This window comes from Gavia stellata, chromosome 30 (genome assembly GCF_030936135.1).
Source record: "Gavia stellata isolate bGavSte3 chromosome 30, bGavSte3.hap2, whole genome shotgun sequence".
Lineage (NCBI taxonomy): Eukaryota > Metazoa > Chordata > Aves > Gaviiformes > Gaviidae > Gavia > Gavia stellata.
The window spans coordinates 377468-397750 of record NC_082623.1 but is presented as its reverse complement, the minus strand read 5'-3'; the positions used below and the strand labels follow the sequence as shown (position 1 = coordinate 397750).

The following is a 20283-nucleotide window of genomic DNA, read 5'->3' as shown; positions in this document are numbered from 1 at the left end:
TGGTATTGTGGATGGTGGTGGACAGCTACCTGGGACATGGGTGGCCAGGCCACAGGGTCATGCACAGAATCCCCATGCTGCATCCAGCAGGGTATGAGCACTGGGCACTTGCACGGGTGGGAGAGGAAGGCAGGATCTGGCTGCACCAGTATGGACTCTGATTTGAACCAGGAAGGGGGAGATCTGGTGGAGGACACGTGGCTGCAAGGAGAGGATCATACTCACGTGTGCAGTGGGTGAAGTTGGGGGTGCTAGTGTGGAAGGGCCCAGCTGTGGCCCTCACTGCCACACTGTAGTGGGTGCCGGGGCTCAGGTTCCTGAAGGTGTGACTCCTGGCATCCCCACCCAGCACCATGCGCCCAACACGACTGCTGGAGGCTGTGTCATAGACATCCACCACGTAGCCTTCTGCTCCTCGCCCTGTTGCTGCCCAGGAGACCTGCAGTGCAGAGGCAGAGGGGCTGCCCAGGGTGAGGTTGGCAGGGTCCAGGGGATCTGGAAAGCAACAGGGAGACAGTCAGCCCCTGCGTGCCACTGCTCGCTGCTCAGTGCTAGAAGACAGCTGCTTTGCCCAGTGGTTCCTTGTGGTCTGAAAGTGTCATGGGCTGGACTCCAGCCCCCAGCTCCCACCGGACATTGGGCAGGCTGGCCACCAGAGATCGTCCCAGAGAGAAGCTTGGGGACAAATGGGCAGACAGTGCGCATGGCTCTGAGTGCAATATCCTCAGGGCTTGCAGCTGGACATCGCAGGGGAGATACCCAGAGCCTTTGAGGTGGGTAGGGGGAATTGGCTCTGTGTTGGGGAAGGAGTGAGGACAGTGACCAGAAAGGGGGACAACTATGTAGAAGCTCGGGGCACAGCGGGGATGCTTTGGGTTGGGGAAGGTGGTGGTGGGTGCTCTGCAAGGCTCAGATGGAGGCCCTGCGGCACAGTGGAGTGCTGTGTCCAACCCAACCCATCAGACTCACGTGTCCATTGGGTGATGTTGGTGGAGGAGGCTTCGAACAAGCCTTTCACAGCAGTGACCTGCACAGCAAACCTGCTGCCTGCCTCCAAGTGAGTCCAGGTAATGTTCTGGGCATCCGGACTCAAGGTCTGGACCCGATCCCTGCGCTGCGTGCTGAGGCTATACAGAATAACACGGTAGTGGTCCCTCCCACCGGGGGGCTTGTTCCAGCACGTGTAAAGCTCTGAGGAGCTGCCTGGGTTGGTAAGGCTCAGGTTTGTCGGTGCAGCAGGAACTGCGAGGAAAGACAGACACATGAGTCAGAGGGAAAAAGATCCAGTTCTGAACATGCAGCCATCTCCAGGGAGGAGTCTTGCTTTCCCCAGGCAGCCAGCAGCAACTGGCCAGCAAGCGCTCTGTGCTCATATGGTACAAGAAGGCTGCAAGAGGCAGGAGATGACTGCAGGCCAGCATCACCAGGAACCAGGCCAGGGTGCCCTCCTCTACCCATCCCATTCTGGAGCTCCTCACAGTGCTCCCACCCTGTGGGTGGTATGGATGCCTACCTGTGCAGCCAGTGATGTTCCTGGGGAGGGAACGGTAGGGTCCAGCTACTGCCCAGATCCAAACTAGGTAGCAAGTTCCTGGTGCCAGCCGTGCCATGGTGACATTGGTGCTATCCTTCCCTGCTTCCAGGTTCTTTGCTGGTGCAGAAGAGCCCTCCTCATGCACGCTGAGCAGGTATCCATCCCTCTGCCCAGGAGGGGTCTCCCAGTGCACAGTCAGAGCCCAGGCAGTGCTGACAGGGCTTGCCGACAGGGAAAGAGGAGGTAACGGGACTGCGGGAGAGAAAGAGCGTTACAGGGAACAAATCTGGGATGCTGAGGACTGACCCTAGTTTGGGAATGAAGGTGGGAGCTGCAGGACTGTGAGCATCTCACATACTGTCTAAAGACTGCTGAGAGCAGTGGGTTTCTCCCAGATCAAAGCTGCTCCCTGTGTCCCAGGTGATAACAGTGCATCACCACCACAGCCTGAGACCTCCTTGTCCCAAAGTGCTGGGGCAGGCTCACACCATGTCCCACTGAGATGCTGGGCTTAGGATGAGTGAGGGTCCCAACAAGACAGTCAGCATCTTGAGTAGGAGACAGGCACCAGTGGTGTTGTGGGGACACAGCCTTAGGGCTCTCCTGCAGAACAGCCCTGGGACCCCCCTCTTGGTCTCCATCCCCTTGCAAAGTCAGAGCCAGGCTGGGTACCAGGGATGGGTATGGGTGCAGAGGAGCTGTGTTCCTACCAGTGTAGCCGATGACAGTCTGAGAAGAGGTGCGATGAGGCCCAGCCTGAGAAATTATTTCCACGCGGTATCGGGACCCTGGCACCAGCCCCTCCAGGTCAAGCTGGGTGACTCCACGGGGGACAGACACATTCCTGATGATGGACAGGGACTCAGCCATTGAGAGCTGTACCAGGTGGTCTCTGCCACCGCCTGACTCCACCCAGCTCACATGTAGCTCCTGGGGTCTCCGGCCAGGCTGTACACTCACATTAGCCAGAGACAGTGGATCTAGGTGGAAACACAGTACGGACAGCCATGAGATCATGGAATAAAGCAACTGGAGAAGCCAGGACACAGCCTGCATTTCTGCACAGGGCTAAAGGAGAAGTGGTAGCAGCTGACTGCCAGATGTCCTGTTGTCCTGGGGGACATGCAAGTTGCCCGTGCATGTCCCCAGGGCACTGCTAGTAGGCAGGTACTGTACTTAGAGCACTCAGCTGCCCAGTGGGCTGCTCTGCTCCATGGACAGGGAACAGCAAGCCCAGATGGGTCTCTGTGCTTCCCCTCTTGCATCCCTCTCCCACCAGTCCCAGACTGGCCTTGAGATCACAAGTAGTCTAGGCAGAAGGTTCAGCTTGACTGGGGAAAATCTGAGCTGGGGAAAAGGGTCTTTTGGGGCCCAGAAGCTGGCACACAGCACCTAAATCATGACACGTGCTCTGATTCCCAGGGGCAGGGAGCATGCAGGTCTCACTGGAGCCCTCCCTCCACCTGGACACATCTGTGTCACTGCCAGTCTTGCAGGCAGTGCTAAGATGCCCCGTCCCTGCAGGAAGCTGGGGACACTTCTCACTCACATGTCCACTCAGTGGCAAAGTGCGATGAGGATCTGTATGGACCAGCAAGGACGGTCACCTTCAGGAAGTACTGAATGCCAGGGGACAGCCCCAGGAATGTGAAGTTGTGGGTGTTTGGCCCCACTGAGATATTCCTCTGTGCTGGATGGCTCTTACTGTAGAGCTGGAGGTGGAACCGGTCCACATCCCCAGCAGCCTTGTCCCAGAAGGCAGAGAGTCCCAGAGGACGTCGGGTGTTGGTCAGGGTCACACCTGCCGGAGCCAGGGGGTCTGAGAGAGAAGAGACATCCAGACAGTGAGAGGCAGTCATGGTGGAGCTGCTGTGGAGTGGAGTGGGGGCCTACATGCACTTGTCCTGGGCACCCTCCACCACTTGTCCCTGGTGGGCTCAGGTCAGAAATTAGCCCTGGCATATCAAACCTCAGAACAGCCTAAGCTTCTGCTCCACAGCAAACGTAGGAGCAGGTCCCCACCTTTCCTGCTGGGTGACATTTGGAAACGTTCTCTGTTCAGTGACGGGTTTCTCCTTCACTGAAGACCCTTTTACTTCCAACCTGGCTCAATGTGGCTCTGGTTGTACTTCCACTCTTTGTCTGTCTATGCTTCCCTGTCTCTGGTCCCCCTGCTCCCCATACGTGGTCCACACTCTGCCTTGCTTCCACGCTGTGAGCTTTCTGCTCTCCTTGGCCAGGCCATGGTTGCAATTTGCAGTAGGGGTGAGGTAGGGGTAACACACTCACACGCCCAGTCTGTGGCTGATCGCACAGGGGATCTGTAAGGTCCAGCCATAGCAGCCATTTCCAGTGTATACTGTCGCCCAGGGACCAGGTCCTCAAAGGTGACATTTGTCCAGTTGTTCCCCACAGTCATGTTCCTGATCCACTTCTGGGACTTGGTTTCCCAGAGGGTGCCTGTGTAGCCGGTGCTGCCAGTGGGATCTGCTCTCCAGGAGGCTTGCAGAGAGGTGCTGTGGCCCTGATTGCTGAGGGTCAGCTGCTCCAGAGGCAACGGATCTAGGAAAGGTAAGGTCTAGAGTCACAGCTGCACCCAGGCTGGGGTCACCTGGCAGAAGTGCAACCCCAAACGTGCTGGGGCTGGAGCCCCTTCCCTGGGAAAACCCACATCCAGGTGCTCTGGCCACCCGCGGGGTCTGAGCAGGCCACTGTCACCCCTGCTGACACCCACAAACCAGTTTGGCAGGGACTGGGCTAGCATAGAGTTCAAACTGGCATGCTAAGACAGGACTGCTCTGGTGCTGGAGGAGGTGGTGGGTCTGGACCAGGGTGGTGGAGAGGTGGTTCAGGGCAGATGCAGCCTGAGCAGCGCCACAGGAGGGTGGTTTGGGGGAAGAGGAGGGCGCTGGGCTCTGCTGACCCTTGTGCTGGGCAATTGGCATACAGACCAGGGTCAGGCACATCCAGCAGCACCTCTGCTTTCCTCCTGAGCCTTTTGCCCTTTTATTGCACGAAGCTGCAGAAGACCTGTGCTACCACATGCCCTGCGGCACGACATCAGGGGAAGGGCAGGACCCAGTGGGAACCCCGGGGCTGGCTGCAGTGAGGGCTGTGGCACTCACATGTCCAGTTGGCGATGCGCCGGGGTGTGGATGTGTAGGGGCCAGCCACGGTGCTGACCTCAAAGGTGTAGAGGGTCCCAGGGTGGAGGCCCTCATAGGTGAAGTTGGTGATACCTCTGAGCAGTGAGCTGTTCTTCACAGAGTGCTCCATTGGGCTGAAGGCCAGCACATAGCCCTCTCCCATTGCCTCCTCCCAGCTGGCTAGTAGGCTGTAGGGGCTCCCCTGGCTGGACAGACTCACACCAGATGGTGCTAGTGGTTCTGCAATGGACAAGGATAGGATCATGCACGTCACTGCATGGGGCAGTGCATCAGGCAGCCAGCCTGCTCTAACGACAGTCTGCAGCGGTCCCCCCACCAAACTCAGGCAGCCAGGGCTGCAGGGAGAGCCTTTTCCTTTTCTCAGTGCCAGGGGCTGGGTGAGTGCCTCCCCACACTGTTTAAGGCTCCAGTCCTCCCTTCCTGGGGTGACAGCTCTGGGACAGCACCAATTGTGGCTCCACGAGTCACCCTGGGCACAGGGAGATGCTGCTCTGGGGGGACTGGTGGTGCTTCACTACCCACCAAACCAGCTGCCGTGAGCAGAGGGAGGGGAAGATGTCTTGAAGCCTGACGAACACTGAGTGGAAAGGTTACTGAGTAGGATCGGGTCTTGATTCGTGTCTGACACTACCTGGCACGGGTCTGCCAAGGACCTCTGAGTCCACCCTCACGAGGAACTGTGGGGCAGCAGACTTTGCCGCTCTGACCCACAGCCTGCTCTTGAGACCAGGTGCCACTGCACTGCACAGCCCCATCTCTGCCCCTGCTGCAATCCCCCTCCCCATCCCACCAGCCTCCCTCCGGGCATCAGCGCCTCCATCAGGTGGCAGAAATAGCCTTGAAAGGACACGCTCGGGCTTTCTGCTTACGTGTCCAGGCTGCTGTGCTGCGGGCTGATGCCCGGTAAGGCCCGGCCACTGCTGTAACCTGGACAGAGTATTGCTTCCCGGGGCTCAGCCCATGGAAGGTGACATGACCGTTGTCTCCGCTGACAGAGATGTTCCTTGTCGGAGCACGATCCTCTCTCTCCTGCAGCGTCACCAGGTAGAAGTCCCTCTCTCCCGCTGGAGTGCTCCAGCGAGCCTGCAAGGAGCCCTGCTCCTCTGCGCTGCTCAGTGTCACATTACCAGGGCTTAGGGGGTCTGGAAGGGAACGGGATTGTGTGCGTCAGGATTATGGGGTGCTCTGGACCCCATACACCCTGATCCTCATTCCCTGCTTCCTTATCTGCAGGGTTACATACAGCCTTAGACAGCCTTTTGGAGTGTGCTGTCTCTGTTCCCCAGCACAACCATTCCTGGTCTAGCAGAGCCCAGACGAAGCTGGCAGCCGTACTGGGAAATTCCTAAAAGTCCCCCTCCTCTCCATTTGTGTCCCATCACAAGCTTGCTGATATTCCCAGGAACTGGCCTGGACTGAACTCCTGGCTGGACGCCCCTGGATCGTGCATCTGCCACCGGGGACGTTTGTTCAGTTGGGTAGGTCAGAGCCGCAGACTGGCAACAGCAGGGATCAAGTCAGACTCATTCCATAGCAGAAACAAACCAGCTGGGGGTGTGGAGGTCTTCCAAAATCCCAGCTGCAGAGTCAGCAGTGAACAGGCTCCAGCTTCCTGGACTGGCAAGCGGAGCAGGAAAGAGCTGGAGACTTGTCACCTGGTGGCACCCAGGTCCGTCCAGCATACGCCTGACCAATGTCTCTGCCCAGGGCCAGGAGGAGTCACTGGCCACAACAGCCCTGAGTTTGCAGCTTGGCACCTCCATAATTTGTTGCTTCTTACTAGAGAGAGCCAATGCTTTCTTGGCATTCAGCATGAGTCCAGGAGGCTAGGTTTGCCCTCTCTGTTTTCCCCCTGGTTTTCCTGGGAACATCTGGGAGAGCAAGTCCAGGGCCAGAACTGTTCACAGTGCTACGGACACAGTGTTGGCAGCAAACCAGGACTATAGTGGCACAAGTGACCTGCTCTTGGGGCCCTTGTCAGCCTGAGGCCAGAAGGTAGACGAAGTTGGGTTGAATGGTAAAACTAGCTGGGGTCTGGCAGGGCTACCCCCAATTTCTTGACCTGCCAGAGACTGGCTTCCTTGGCTGTGTTTGCACACCACCCGGCACATTAGGGACATCCACCAGGATGAGATTATCAGGTGCTACCAAAATATACCCTTGACAGCAATCAAAAGGGACCAAAGACCCATTTCCCTCCAGGAACGTCCAGTTCAAATCAGCTAAACTGCTATTCTCTTGCCCCCTGTTTTCTCTGCTGCCCTTGGACAGCCCTGAGGCAATGTGAGAGCCTGGCTCCAGCTGCACTGCACACCAGTGCTATCTGCTGCCCTTCCATCTTCCTCCTCAGGGAGAGGCCACAGGCTGATCCCAGTGCATCCCAGGGAGAAACAGGCCAGCACTGGGAATTCACTGGGGGGGTGACTCACTGGCCCCACTATTGCAGTGCCCCAGAGATGGGTCCTGGAGCAGCTTTCAGCCAGGTCCAAGCAGAAGAATTGCCCTCTGCACCTGGGGGTCTGGCAGAAGACCTTTGGATTCAGAGGCTGGACCAGAGGCAGGGAGAAAGCCAGGGCCACTGAGGTCCTCCCCCATCCCTGGCCATCATACTCACATGTCCAAGCGGTGGCATTGGGCCCCCCCACAGTGTAGGGCCCTGCCGTAGCGCTCAGCCCCAGCCAGTACTGGGTGCCGGGGTGGAGGTGCTGGAAGGTGTAGCTGGTGAGGCCCCTCCTGGCCGACAGGGTCGTGGTCACGGTCTGGGTGAGGAGGTTGTGGAGCGCAAGGTGCAGCCAGGCAGCCCCCCCAGCACCGGCCCAGGAGGCGATGAGGCTGGTGCTGGAGCCCGGGCTGAGCTTCAGATGAGTGGGGATGGAGGGAGCTGAGGGGAAAAACAGAAGGCAGCAAGATTCAGCACTGGGGCTGAGGCTGCCTGGACCCTTCTCCCTCCCCAGGGTCTCCTACGCCCACAGCTGCTCTCTATGCTGGCATGCGGGCTGAAGGTCTGGCAGGGGTCTGCTGAGGGATGTCTCTCCATGTGTCCCAGGCAAGCTGAGGCCTCTTGAGGTCCCTCCATACTGTCACGCTCCTTCAGGCTGCAGGACAGAGGGGTGGCAGCCTGGGTAATGCAACATTTCTGCAGCTCCCATCAGCCAAGGCCTTTTGCCAGGATCCCCAGATGGCCCTTCTCCCATGGGGACATGGAGCACACAAACCCAACCTGCGGGTCCTCCAAGGCAGGACTGAAGTGCGACGTTGTCCCCTTGGCCGAGCACACTGGGCTTAGGGTGGGGATGTGAAAATCTCCCAGCTGTTCCCCATCCGACACAAACTCCCCATCCCGAGCCTGTCCACCTCTTTGCCCCCTGCGCCAGCCCAGCCGGCACGTGTGCTGCACACCTCCTGCCAAACCCTTTCTCCCACCCCTTCCCTCTTGGGCAGGCACACTCATCACTCCCTACCTGTCCATTGGTGGATACTGGTGCTTGCCTGGCTGGATCCAGCCAGCGTGCTGACCTTCAAGGCGTACTCACTGCCAGCCAGCAACCCGTCAAACTGGAACGTGGAGGCGTTTGGCAGGACAGACGCATTTCTCACAAGCGTCTGGGAGTCGCTGTGGTAGAGGGCAAGGTGGTAGCCATCTCGCTGCCCGTGGGCGTGCGCCCAGGAGGCATGCAGCGTGGCAGAGCTCCCATCGCTGTTCAGGCTCAGGTTGCGGACGGGTGAAGGACCTGCACCAGACATGGCACAGACAGGGGTTGGCTGCCAAGTTGCTCAAAGGCCAGTGGGACAGTGCCTTCACCTGGTGAGGTCCTGCCAGCCAGCTCCACAGGACCCAATCCCCCAAGCACAGCCCCATAGCCTCCCTGCCAGCTCACCAGTCTCCCACGGGTTGTGTGGGCTGCACCATCCCCTTTGGATCAGTCTCTGCACAGTCACTCTGAACTGGGCAGGGAGGCTCAGTCAGGGACAACACACCAGGTGCGCACTGAGAAAGGTGAAGCCATCAGTGCTTACCTGTGAGCTCACCTGCTGCCAGGTCCTCTGTTCCTGCTGGCCCTGTGGGTCCTGCCACCTGCCTTCCTGTGAGCTCCTGTGAGCTCCTGCTCCCTGCAGCCACCACTGCTGTCTGACACCATCCCTTCTACTGGCTAACTCCCTCCCTCCAGCTGTACTTTCCTTTTCTAGGTTTTCCACCTTCACCTGCACTGATCTACTCAAGGATCTTCTGGAGAGATGCAGGCAAGGGCTGCCATCCTCACCTGAGCTGTGGTCTCACTCCCCCTGCCCCCTTCCCCCAGTCCTTGGCATCAGCCAGGGAGGGTGTAGAGCAAGGCTTGGTGGGTGAGCCAGTGATTGACAGAGATGTGCCAAAATCACAGAGCAGATGCTACTTCCTTGTAGCTCTTTCTGGACCTGAAGACATGACATCTTCCACCCCTCAGCTCTCTGCAGTCCACATCATCGCTTGGTCCATCATTAGCTTATATTATTCCAGGGGAAGATACAGCGTGAACCCTGCCCATGCAAGGTGCAGGGACAGGACCCTCCCTCCACATGGATGAGGGAATGACCCCTGGGGCTCTGGGGACTAGGAAAGGACCTTAATCCTTGTGGAAAAGCCTGACCTTGAGGAAAGGCCTGACCTCCCCATGAACTCATGGGACTCCACACAGACCTGTACTTCACACCCTCCAAAGCAGTGTAACGATCACTGGTAGGAGCACTGAGACTCTTGGACTCCGCAGTCCCTGGGGAACCCCTTACTTGTCTGTGCTGTGACTGTCTGGCTGGTGGTCTCCATGCAGGGAAGAGTGGCTGTCACCTCAATCTCATAGCTCATGCCAGGGGTCAGCCCGTGGAACCAGAAGCTGGTGGTGTTGGGTCCAACAGATCCATTCTGCAGTGGTGTGCCTGACCCCAGGGAGGAGACGGCAAGCGAATATCCCTCAGCACCCCCCTTCGGCTCATCCCAGGACAGAAGAAGGGACTCCGACCGGCCATGGTCACTCACACTGAGGTTCAGGAGGGTCCCTGCAGAGGCAAAGACGAAACCCTCAACAGGGAGCTGTGGTACTGCTGGGTGGCCAGCCTGCAGGGCCAGGCTCCCCAGCCCACCCACCCTCGTCGCACACCTTGGCACAGGCCACCACCAAGGGCACTGCCCCACTTATGTCAGGGCCCCCAATCCCAAGGGCTCCAAAACAGCCTTTGGAAAACACAAGGAAGTTCAGAAACCCCCATGAACTGGGGTCAAAGGCAGCACGTGAAAGATATGCTCCTAAGCATGGAGCATCTCCTCTGTTGGAGAAAGAGCAGAAGGCTTCAGACCATCACATGTTTTGTCCAGACAGCCCTCCTTTATGGCCGAAAAGTTGCCCTAACTGGGTATAATCCATTGCTCACCACCTTGGTTGGTTTGAGCCCCCAAAAAGATGTTGAAGAGCTCTGGGTCCACCTTGCAGAAGCAAGACAATGGCCAGTGAGGGAGCAGGATGGATATGGCAGTGGGCCCGTTATGCTCCCGGCCACAGTCTCTGTCTCTATGTGGGCTCTGACAAAGGAGAAGGTAAAGGCTGCTTTGGAGGGATCCAGGCACTGTCTCCCCGCTGTCCTGCCCAGTGCAGAGATGACATGGGAAGAGCAGTACACTCCGTATGTGGAGGTAATGTGGGCCCAGATTTGCACAGCCCCCTGCTGAGGTGTGTCCCTGCCTTGGCCTTGCTGCAGCAGCCAAGTCAGCATGCTGCGGCTGCAGGGCTGGTGCTGTGGCATCCAGATGGAGAGCGTCTGGGGACAAGGAAGTGGCATACGGGGCTTGGCCTAATTGGTGGGTCAGCGGCCAAAACTGCTATTGAATCCCTGCCCTTAGAGCTGCTCAGGAACCACCTACACAAACAGGAGCCAGACAGAGCTTGTCTGTTGGGACCAAGTTGGCAACGTGACCCTTGCAGGCTCCATCTCTGCCTCCCCATGCCTCCACTAGCAGATCGTCACACACTCCCCATCCCCAGCCTTGCTATGAGCGATGAAGTCTCTATTGCTTTCAACGTTTGGGAAACACCAGAACAGCTCTAGTGCTAATAAGACACTTGTGTAATAATTAGCACTTAAAATTTATGACGTGCAACATGTTGTAACAGGCTTACATGAACAGGCATGGCAAGAAAGCTTTAAACAAGTACAGCTATTGCCCCAGAGGTCTGCCTGGGGGCTGCCTTTACACAGCAAAAGAGGAACAGTGTGGGGTGATCCCCAGGGGCAGGGACACCTTTGGGACTGCTCAGGTGTGTGTGGCCTTCTCACATCGCTGGACAGTTTCAGAACTACGTGCAACTTCTGTTTCATGCAATGCTGTTGTTTGGAGCCTGATGACATGCTGAGAGCTTCACTCAGCAGATGAGTGCAAAGGGAATTAGGGAAATTAGATGGACACAAAATAGGAGCACATAGTCCCCCTGGGAAAGGCCTTCTCAGTGCCATCCCTGAGCAGTTCAAGCACAGATTTAGGAACAGACTGCTCAGGAAGGGTAGTTGTGTAGTTGTGTGTCCACGGGTCAGGTGTCTACACCTGAGCCAGCTGCATTGGGCTCCCTTTGCTGTCAGCAGAGACCCAGTCACAGCAGCTCACGGAGGACAGGGCATGGCTAATCTCCTTCTGAAGACAGCCAGCGGGATTGTGCCCTGTGAGAAGTTCAAACAGGGATGTTTTTTCACTGTGGGCTCTTTCTTATCTCATGAAGGTACAAGTTCTCCACCCATGTTTGTTTGCTTCTCTCGGGTTTCCAACAGACTGCATCGCCTGCCTCCATCTGTCACTTGGCAATCATCATCTTCACCTCTGCAGTAAAATATACTAATATCTAAAATGGGCCAGAGGCATCCTCCAGCCCTGAGGCCCATGATCACAACACTGCTCAAATTCCCACAGATAAGCTCCACTAACCACATCACAGACAGCCACATCCAGGTACACCCCGTGCCCTGACTGATGCCTGCAGATCATCTGGGGGACTTTTCACTGGCACGGGCCAGTGCTGTGCAGGCACCACGCTGGCTCCAAGCACACGGCAGCACTTGCTGGCTGCAGGGCGAGCGTGGCTGTGATGCTCCCCAGCCAGCTCAGCACAGCTGTGGGGCTGCCCCATGGAACATGATCCTGCCCAGCCAGCTGCAGGGACTCTGTGCAGGGCACCTATGGCTGTGCTGTTGCTGAGCCCGCTTGATGCTCCATGGGAAGGAGGGAGCTTTGAGCCTTGTCCATCTCTCACACTGCCCCCCATAAGGCTGGTTGCTGGAAGAGGATGGGGCTGACTCCACCCCCTTCCCTGGTCATGATCTGCAGCCTGCAGTAAGTCTAAAGCAGAGTATTTACAAAGCTACTCTTAACTCCAAGAGTCCTAGCCCAGCACATCTGCTCATCTCACAGCTCCCAGGCACCAAGACCACCCTCCGTAGCCTGGGGACCTCTTTGCTTTGACTTACCTCTATCACTGGGTGCCTCCTGTCCCTCCAACCCTGCCCGTGCTGTCCGGTTGCATCCCTCACCCTGGGGGATTGAAGGTATCAAGTGAGAGAGGGGCAAGGTGAGGTCACCTGAGCTGAGACTTACGCCTGGGAGAGGTGCCCTGTGCCAGGCCAGGGGTCAGACTGGCCAGGCACAGGTCCCACCCAGCTGGGGGCTGTGGCCCTCTGGGGACTGTGACCCCTCTTCACAGGAGAGTCCAGGTCACCGCTCACATCGCCCTCTGCTATCCACGGCAGGGAGACAGACTCAGCAGATGTAGCTTGGGGGCTGCCCTGGCCTTTTGCATGGGTCCTGGGACTGCAGACCAACATGGGGCTATGCCCACAGGTGAAGACGTCCCATCAAAACAGCCAGGGCACAAGGGGAAGATTTGGGGAGGGAGGGAGCTCTGGACAGGCCCTGGCAACCTCATTCCCTCTACAGGCACCCCCCCGCTTCCCACGATCATGGGGGGTGGGAGGATGGACGGACCCCAGACCTCAGTCCAGCTGCCATTCCCTGCAGGCTGCAAAGCACGGGCTTGGCCTGAGAGCTCCAGAGCATCCAGAACCCTTCACACTGCAGTGGGTGCTGAGCATACTAGCGGGACACCCGTCTCCCCACAGTCTGCTTGCGAGCAGGGTGTGCCCTGCTTAGGTTGAGGCTAGTTCCCTCCACATTAAAGGAAATATCTCTGCCCACTCCCTGTCCCGCAACAAGCCACAGAGGAGCAATCATCTTTCTTTAGTTATTTCCCCCTCGGGTCTGCTGGCTGACTCATTTCTGGCTCCCCCACCGGCTGTGGTGCTTTTGGGAGTGTGCGCACAGAGGGAAGCAAAGGGGCTCCGGACCCCTGGGAGTAGCAGCCAGACAATTCCTGGGGCGAGGAGACATGCAGCCATGGCAGCAGTAACATGCTCCGATCCCAGGCACTGGGGCGAGAGGGCATGGTGAGGGGGGGCGAAGCGGAGGAAAGAGCCAGCTCATAATTGCAAACGTCGCTAATTTGGTGCAGCTGCATGGCTGGAGAGGCAGCCCAGAAATATGCCGTCATTCCTCAGCGGGGTAGGACTATGCAAAGCCCCTTGCCGCCAGCAAGCTTGGAGCCAAGAGCCTGCATGGACAAATGGGGGGTTGAAAAGACAAGGACTTACCTCTGCCAGGGTTCCCAGGAGCCATGGCACCCACAGGACAAGCAGCGGCAGCAGTGGTGGTCTCATTGGGACCAGGGTGGCTGCAGATTAGAGGGATGACAAGTTGGGGGGGGGTTGCTTCTTAGCAGTGGCTGTCCCCAGCCAGCCTGTTCTCCCATGGCAGTGAGGGGCTGCGTCCCCACAGGCTTTCCAAGCGCGGGTGGCAGGATGACATCAGTGGGGACCGGCGTTGCATGCCAGCGCGTTGCACATCAGCCCTGCCAGCTGTCCTTGGGCAGGAGCAGAGTGCGCCTCCGGGCTGGGAGAAGTCCAGTGTGTGTGTGTGCCTCTCGCTGTGTGCATTTGCTATTGTTCCCGCGGATCTGTGTCCCTCTGTGGTGACTCTGCAGCTGTCCTTGTGTAAGCGTGTGAGTGCTGCGGCCAGAAAGCTGCTTGCCGGGGGACTTGGAGGGGGGACTCTCGCTGTGGCTGGGTCTCTGCACGGCTGGAGCCCGGTCTGGCCATCAGAAGGAGTTCTGCAGAGTTGTGGGAGTTTGTGCTGAGAGGGGAGGAGAGGGGAGGAGACAGGACAGGACAGATGGCGGCTCTGAGCTGGAAGGGAGTGCCCAAACCAGCCCCCAGCAAGGGGAGGAAGGGCGGACCGCAGCCTCTGGCAGCTGGGCTCGGATGCTGGAGGGAGCATTGGCATGAGTGTGGATCTGGAGTGCTGTGCACCTTGCAGCTGTCTCTGTGCCCGGCACGTTCATGCACCCTTTAGCTCTGTATGCATGAATTTCTGCACGGGGTGCTGATGGGGAATGGGAGGTTTGATCATACTGGGTGAGGAGGGAGACGTGTGCCTCTGGGTGATGCCCATGGCACAGGGGCAGGCAGATTGGAGCTGGGGAGGGAGTGTACACATTGTGAGAGGTTCCTGTGTGCTGCACCCCATGGGTGCAAAGATACCTGGACCGCACTTTGTCCATTTGAGGGGTTGGCTGGGTCCGAGCTGTGCCCTGTCTGCTTGTGGGTTGTAAGAGTTGTACTTTGTGGTGCTGCCATGGGGAGCACGCTGTGCCCCCCAAGCTGTGTGCCAGGCCATGTGTGGTGTGGTGCTGTGCTGTGTCTGTGCAATGCATGGCGGGATGCCAGCTCTGATTCAGAGCGGAGATGCCATTGGCTTCACATCAGCGCTGGAGATCTGGGACAGTGCTGGAAGAGGTTCAGTGATGCATCTATCCCGGAAGCCAGCGCAGCCTGTGTGGCCGTGGGAGTCTGTCCCAGTAGCCTGCACGGCCACCGACGGGGGCTATTCAAGCTCTGCTTATTACTGAAAGCCACCGAGCTGTCAGGGTGGGACACATTCCCCAGCTGACCCCAGGACAGCAGATTCCTTCCCCCAAAAGCTCAGAGGTTTGTCAGGTGGGACCTGTGACAGACAGATCAGTCCCCAGTGCCTGGGCAAAGATATGGGAAAGCCCTAGCCCTTGCACGCAATTGAGAAGAGAAAGGGACACAAGGGCCCTGGTCTCGGACCCATCTCCAACCCCAGGTCCATCCCCCAAACCTCCTGACAGTCCCCAGGCTGATGGGGCCAGCTGGGAAAGGGGACAGAGCACATGAGTTCCCTTCTCTTTGCATGGGGGACAGTTAATTCCCCAGGTCCTGGCCAAATGGGACTGGTGCCAGGAGTCCTGGTCCATGGTCACAGTCATGTCTCTGCAGAGGTCCAGTCCCCTGTCTGGAGCAGGCAGAGGGTAAAGGAGCCCTGGCCCTGCTGCTTAGCTCAGCAGTGGGGGCTTATTTGTCACCTTCATCTCCTTTGTTAACGACTCAGATGTCCCCCCAGTAGAGAGGCACAGCTCAACAACCAGAGGCCTTTCAAGTCGCTCTGTCCCCAGACCTGCCCTCCCCCTGCACCCTGGACACGGACATCAGGGTGGGAGCAGAAGGCAATGCCTTGGCTCCAGTGCAGACAAGCTTTTTTAATCCTTGAATTGCTCCAGGGAGGGCTGAATGTCAAAAATGCAAGCAGTGCATCTGCTCAAGTGAGGGAGGCTCAGGGTAAAAGCTCTGGCTCTTAGGGATCCCCTGATAAGCATCTGGCACTGAGGTCCAGCAGCACCTGGGGTGATGGGGATGACCCATCAACCAGTGCTGCAGACAGCTGGGGACACCCATCCCTGCTGCTGGATGTCGGCGTGACTGGGGCTGGCCATCCCCCATAGGAGCTGAGTGCAAGCTGGGTGCTCACGGATACTGGAGGTGACGTCCTCCAGCCACTTCGGTGGATGGGGAGCCTCCCTCCATGAGCTGAGGCAGAGGGAGGTTTGGAGCTGGCTGCTGCCGTCTCCAGTGGGCTGGGGACTGTTTTAAAAGGCTCGTTTCCAGAGCTGGGTGGCTGCAGCCAGCTGGGAGGAGGCTGGAGCTCCCTGCTGCAGTGAGGGCTTGCCAGGTTTACCCAGGGGCCCCAGGGCGGGATCTGGGAGGTTACAGCTGGCTGGTCCCCAAACACGTTTGCAAAGAGGCTTTTGGTGGATGTCCCCTTGTGGGTCTGTGGCAGGGTGCAAGCTGCCAGGCAATGCACCCTGCCATGGTGGCGCAAGGACAGGTGACCTTATCCATGCTGGGTAGGGAGCACGGGGCTGTGCTGCCTTGAGCAGCCTGGAGGGTCAGGATGGCTGGTGCAGAGGCAGAGCAGGCAGGGGAGGCCAGGGGCGGCTGGGACTGTGTGGTGTTTCCCTGAGCATGGCAGGTGATGGCAGAGCTGAATTGGAGGAGCCCCTGGCTGATAAAGCAGGGGTTGGAGGTTAGGATGGAGGGCCTTGGTGGGCTAGGAACTGTGATCCAGGGGGATGAGGCACGAGGGACCCTTGATTGTCAAGGAAAACCCTGGGAAGAGATTTTGCATCCCCCAGTGTCTGAGGCAGTGTCCCCTGCAGTGGCACAGACAGGAGACTTTCCCAGGCTACAGAGTCAAGGTGGGGATCCTCTAGCTTCAAAGCACACCAAAGAGCAGCTCCAGGCCAGCAAGAGGACAAACCCACTCTCTGGAGTCCTGGGAAACTCCAGCTGGGCTGAGTTTGCCCTGCCCAGCTAGGGAGCAAGCTGAGCCCATGCATACTCGCTACACCTGCCTGCTCGCAACCCCAACACTCCTGCCACCAGCCTCTCTGCAAAGCTGGTCATTTCCATCTCCAGCCACTCTGGCTCAGTGGGATGGAGTTTCAAGGGAGGTAGGTGGGATGTGGCATCTCAGGAGCTTATCAGAAAACAACTTCTGCTGCCACGGCACTGCATGGTGGTTCAACTCCACCACCAAGGTAGTTTCTTCAGGCATTGGCTTGTCCAAGGACCAAAGGGTCTGTCCTGCCCTCCCTGGTCTCTGGGCTGGGGACCCAAGCAGGGACTCCTGGAGCACAGTGTCTCCGTCCCCCTGGAGCCTGCTGCCATGCTGTGCCACTGCCCTGCACCTCCCCGTCCAACAGGACAGGTGACCCCCTGGCATGAGGATGGGCTGGGGGCGGATGCCTCGGCACCGTGCCTTGCTGCCTGCTGGGCCGGGACTGACCTCTGGGCATGGTCCTGGAGGTGTCCCAGTGACTTTCCCAGCCTCTGCATGCTGCTGGTGGCGCGTCACAGGACACGCAGAGCTGGCACCACACTGGCCATGGCGACACATCCATACCAGCCCCACTGATTCAAACCTGAGCACCCGGCTGTTCTGCTCTCTGAGCTCAGGGACTTTGGGCTGTGCCTGTGGTGGAAACAGCCCAAAGTGCTGGTGCGAGCCAAACCGAGGCCCTGTTGCTGGCGCTGTGGGGCTCAGCAGCCTCCCATACTGGACAGAAGCAGCTACTCATTACGTGCCAGCGCTGCCCTCCCCACGGCCACCCCAGTGACACCATGCCACCACAGGCAAGGACAGAGAGAGAGCCTGCCTTCAGCTGGGGATGCCAGATCTCCCCTCTGGTCCCCCCAACAGTGAAGCCTTTGGCTGTGCCAGACCCAAAAACAACTGCAGAAGGTTTCTCCACCCAGCAGCTGGAACCCAGCCTGGAAACTCAGGGGCTGCCGAGTCATCACATTTTCCGTGAAGCAGCAAAGGCTACTGCAAGGAGCAGGGGGATGGGGGAGGCCCCGCCAACCGCCAACTGTGAGCACTCGAAAGCTATGTGAGCTGGGGTGGCACCGTGGGGTCTGCGCAGCCGAGCCACCGCCTCCTGCAAGGGGGAGAGCCTCAGGCTGGGAGATTGTCCTTGCCCTGGACCCCAGTGGGATCATCCAGTCTGGAGCAGAGACAGGAAAGAGGACCTCTGACAGCATGCCCATCATTGTGGTGTCAGGTCTTGCTTACGCCGAGGGACAGTAGCCACAGTGCGGTGGCAAAGGCCCTGTCTGACAAAGGCTCCAGGCAGTCAGTCCTCCTGGGCAGTGCCAACCTCAGACCAGAGCAGAGTCAACCCCCAGTTTGCCTTTGTATACCATGCACTGGCCTTTATTCCAGGTGCTCTGTACACAGAGCTGGTGGCACAGGGCTTGTCCCCACTGAGGCATCTCCCAGACCTGAGCATGGCCCTCCACAACTGGGGGAAGTAGGGGACCTCCCTGGGAAGCACCAGCTGGGGTGAGGACAAGCACGGTGGGCAGCGGAGTGCACGCCTGTGGCACCCAAGCACCCCCAGTGTCACAGGGTCTGTGTGTGGTGACAGCCAGTGGGCAATGCCCCTGAAGCTGGGCACAGGCAGAGCCCGGGAAGGTCCCCGCACACTGCTGCCAGAGGACAGCATGCGGGCAAGGACGCTGCCACTCCCTGAGGGACTCAGCCTGTCACGCAGAGAGGGCACAGCCATGGCCTGGCACTATGCCATAAGCGATGCTGTCACTGCACGGAGGAGCCTGTACCCATGTCTGGACGTGCAGCCCTGCTGTCCCCGTGGGAGCTCTGCCAACCCTCCCTGGACAGGACCCCTTGCAGCTAACGTGGCACCCTGCGACAACATGTTGCCCAGGGGCCCTGTGATATGAGGCACTGGTGCCGCTCGGATTGGGCTGGGAGCAGCTCTGGGGCTCCTGTCCTGCCTTGACCCAGCAGCAACATCTCTCTGGTCCTTGTCCGTCCGGTCCCTGTCTCTCCTTGTGCCCACCAGCACTGTGAACTGCCCCAGGCCACAATTTGTCCCCTCTGCTACCTCTGAAGTGCTGAGCACTGCCCGGGGCTGCAAGGGAGGAACAAGGGGAACAGGTTGTTCCCAGGGCAGAGCCTGCGGAGGATGCAGGTGCCGCTGGGACCTCTCTCTATGCAATGTTCACACGCCACCGTTCTCCAACCCTAAACCCTAGAGCACTGGGATGCTCTTCCTTCAACCCCTTGCAAGTGTTTAATCATTTCCACGTGGAGTCCTGCCAGCGTTGCTGCCTGCCTCCTGCCCTGCGCTTTCAAACTTTGGAGCTCTTCCCATTTTGCAGAGGGGATGACAGGCAGGTGGTGGGGGACATCACCCTTTCTGCAGGGCAGAGCTGTGCCCAGGGCAGGCACAGCAGTGCTGGCCAGGCTACTGGACAGCCGGGAGGCACGGGAGTGAATCACCGTGCTCGGGTGATGCTCTGCGCTCCCCCCACTCACTGCCAGTGATGGATGAGACCTGGCAGCAGAGCCCGGGATGCCTGCGGGTGCAAACCAGGCGCCTGCAGACCTGGGAAGAGCAGGGCTGCGGGTGACTCAGAGCACGCCCAAAGCCGGCAGAGCCGGGCAAACCTGCTCTGCCCCCTCGGGGTGTGGGTGCCGCCCCTGAGGCTGAGCAGGCTCAGGAGTCCCCTTCCCCTGGCTGGGGCAAGAGCCTTCAGGTGGGGAGGGCTGATAGCAGCCTGCAGAGTGCCTGCCCCACACCTACTGCAGGTAGCTCTAGGGCAGCACCTGGATGGCCCCCAAAACTCCCCACCCCATTGCCAACTGCCTGCAGAGCCCAGGAGGGCTCTGCGCCCACCCTGGGCTGCAGTGCCAGCACAGGCTGACAGCAAAGGTGCCTGGTACCGCCAGGATGCCACGGTCACGGAGCCAAGAAGTAGCCACGAAGGAGTTCCCGGTGCCCACCCGTGCCTCACCATGCTGGGGAGCCCATGCACGAGATCCCCCCCGCACAGGCACAGCCGCTTAACACCAGGCACTGTTTCTGGCACAGCCATGCACAGAGGCTGCCCAAACCCTGCCGCCCGCCCCGGGGCCGTGGGATGGGGTTTGCCCGCGCCACGCCAGAGCACAGGAGTGTCCGTGCTCCTTTCCCCACCGCACACATCCTGGCTTTGACTGCATGGCTGGGAAGAGAGAGGGGGGCAAGTAATGGGACCAGTACCTCTCCTGGTGGGCATCCCCGGCGTGGTCCACAGCCCGTCCCTGCGAGCCTGGCGTGTGAGGTGTCAACTTGGCGCGCTCACACTTGCTTGCCGTTTACTCCTGCTTGTGCACGGCCCTGACGCTCAAGTCTGGGCTGGTCCCAGGGGAAGGCCCGCCTGGGCTCGCCCAGCGTCTCTGCTGCAGGATGCCAGGGAGGAGGGATCAGCTGGACGGAGATGTCTCCTGCAGCCCCGTGATGGCAGGGGTCTGCACACCAGGGAGAGCGGGAGATGCATGCCGTGCCGCAAGGCTGCACCTTGCCTGGGTTTGCACCACGCGCTGTGGGGCCAGCCTGGGTGCTGGGGGCACCCTATGATGGGACCCTTGCAGACAGTGACCATCCTTTCACACTGCTGTTGCAAAGGGGGACAGGGGGGGCCCAAGGTTGTGATGGAGCCAGTACAGCCCCCCAGACCCATGCTCCAGCCCTGAAAGTGTCTGTGAGCCATGATGGCTAAAGGATTTGCTGCCCTGAGCCCCATCAGATCAGCCACCATTCCGGAGTGAGAGCATCCTGGTCCCTCTCAGTCCCATGTCAGGGGGGAGGT

At 59.1% G+C, this 20283-nt stretch overlaps 1 protein-coding gene across 1 annotated transcript in view; it reads right to left on the bottom strand.

Annotated features, from left to right (window-relative positions):
• The window catches only part of LOC104262434 (receptor-type tyrosine-protein phosphatase V-like), a 41406-nt gene extending 21681 nt beyond the window's left edge, over positions 1 to 19725 (bottom strand). The window contains exons 1-14 of the mRNA XM_059831228.1: positions 19695 to 19725; positions 13363 to 13442; positions 12187 to 12250; positions 9469 to 9735; positions 8163 to 8432; positions 7316 to 7582; positions 5571 to 5843; positions 4660 to 4920; positions 3824 to 4096; positions 3084 to 3353; positions 2245 to 2514; positions 1514 to 1786; positions 970 to 1242; positions 226 to 495 (exon numbers count right to left, since the gene is read on the bottom strand). Coding sequence (XP_059687211.1) covers positions 226 to 495; positions 970 to 1242; positions 1514 to 1786; positions 2245 to 2514; positions 3084 to 3353; positions 3824 to 4096; positions 4660 to 4920; positions 5571 to 5843; positions 7316 to 7582; positions 8163 to 8432; positions 9469 to 9735; positions 12187 to 12250; positions 13363 to 13442; positions 19695 to 19710 — 3127 coding nt within the window. The 5' untranslated portion in view covers positions 19711 to 19725. The remainder of the gene's footprint in view (positions 1 to 225; positions 496 to 969; positions 1243 to 1513; positions 1787 to 2244; positions 2515 to 3083; positions 3354 to 3823; positions 4097 to 4659; positions 4921 to 5570; positions 5844 to 7315; positions 7583 to 8162; positions 8433 to 9468; positions 9736 to 12186; positions 12251 to 13362; positions 13443 to 19694) is intronic.
• Between the last annotated feature and the right edge of the window lie 558 nt (positions 19726 to 20283).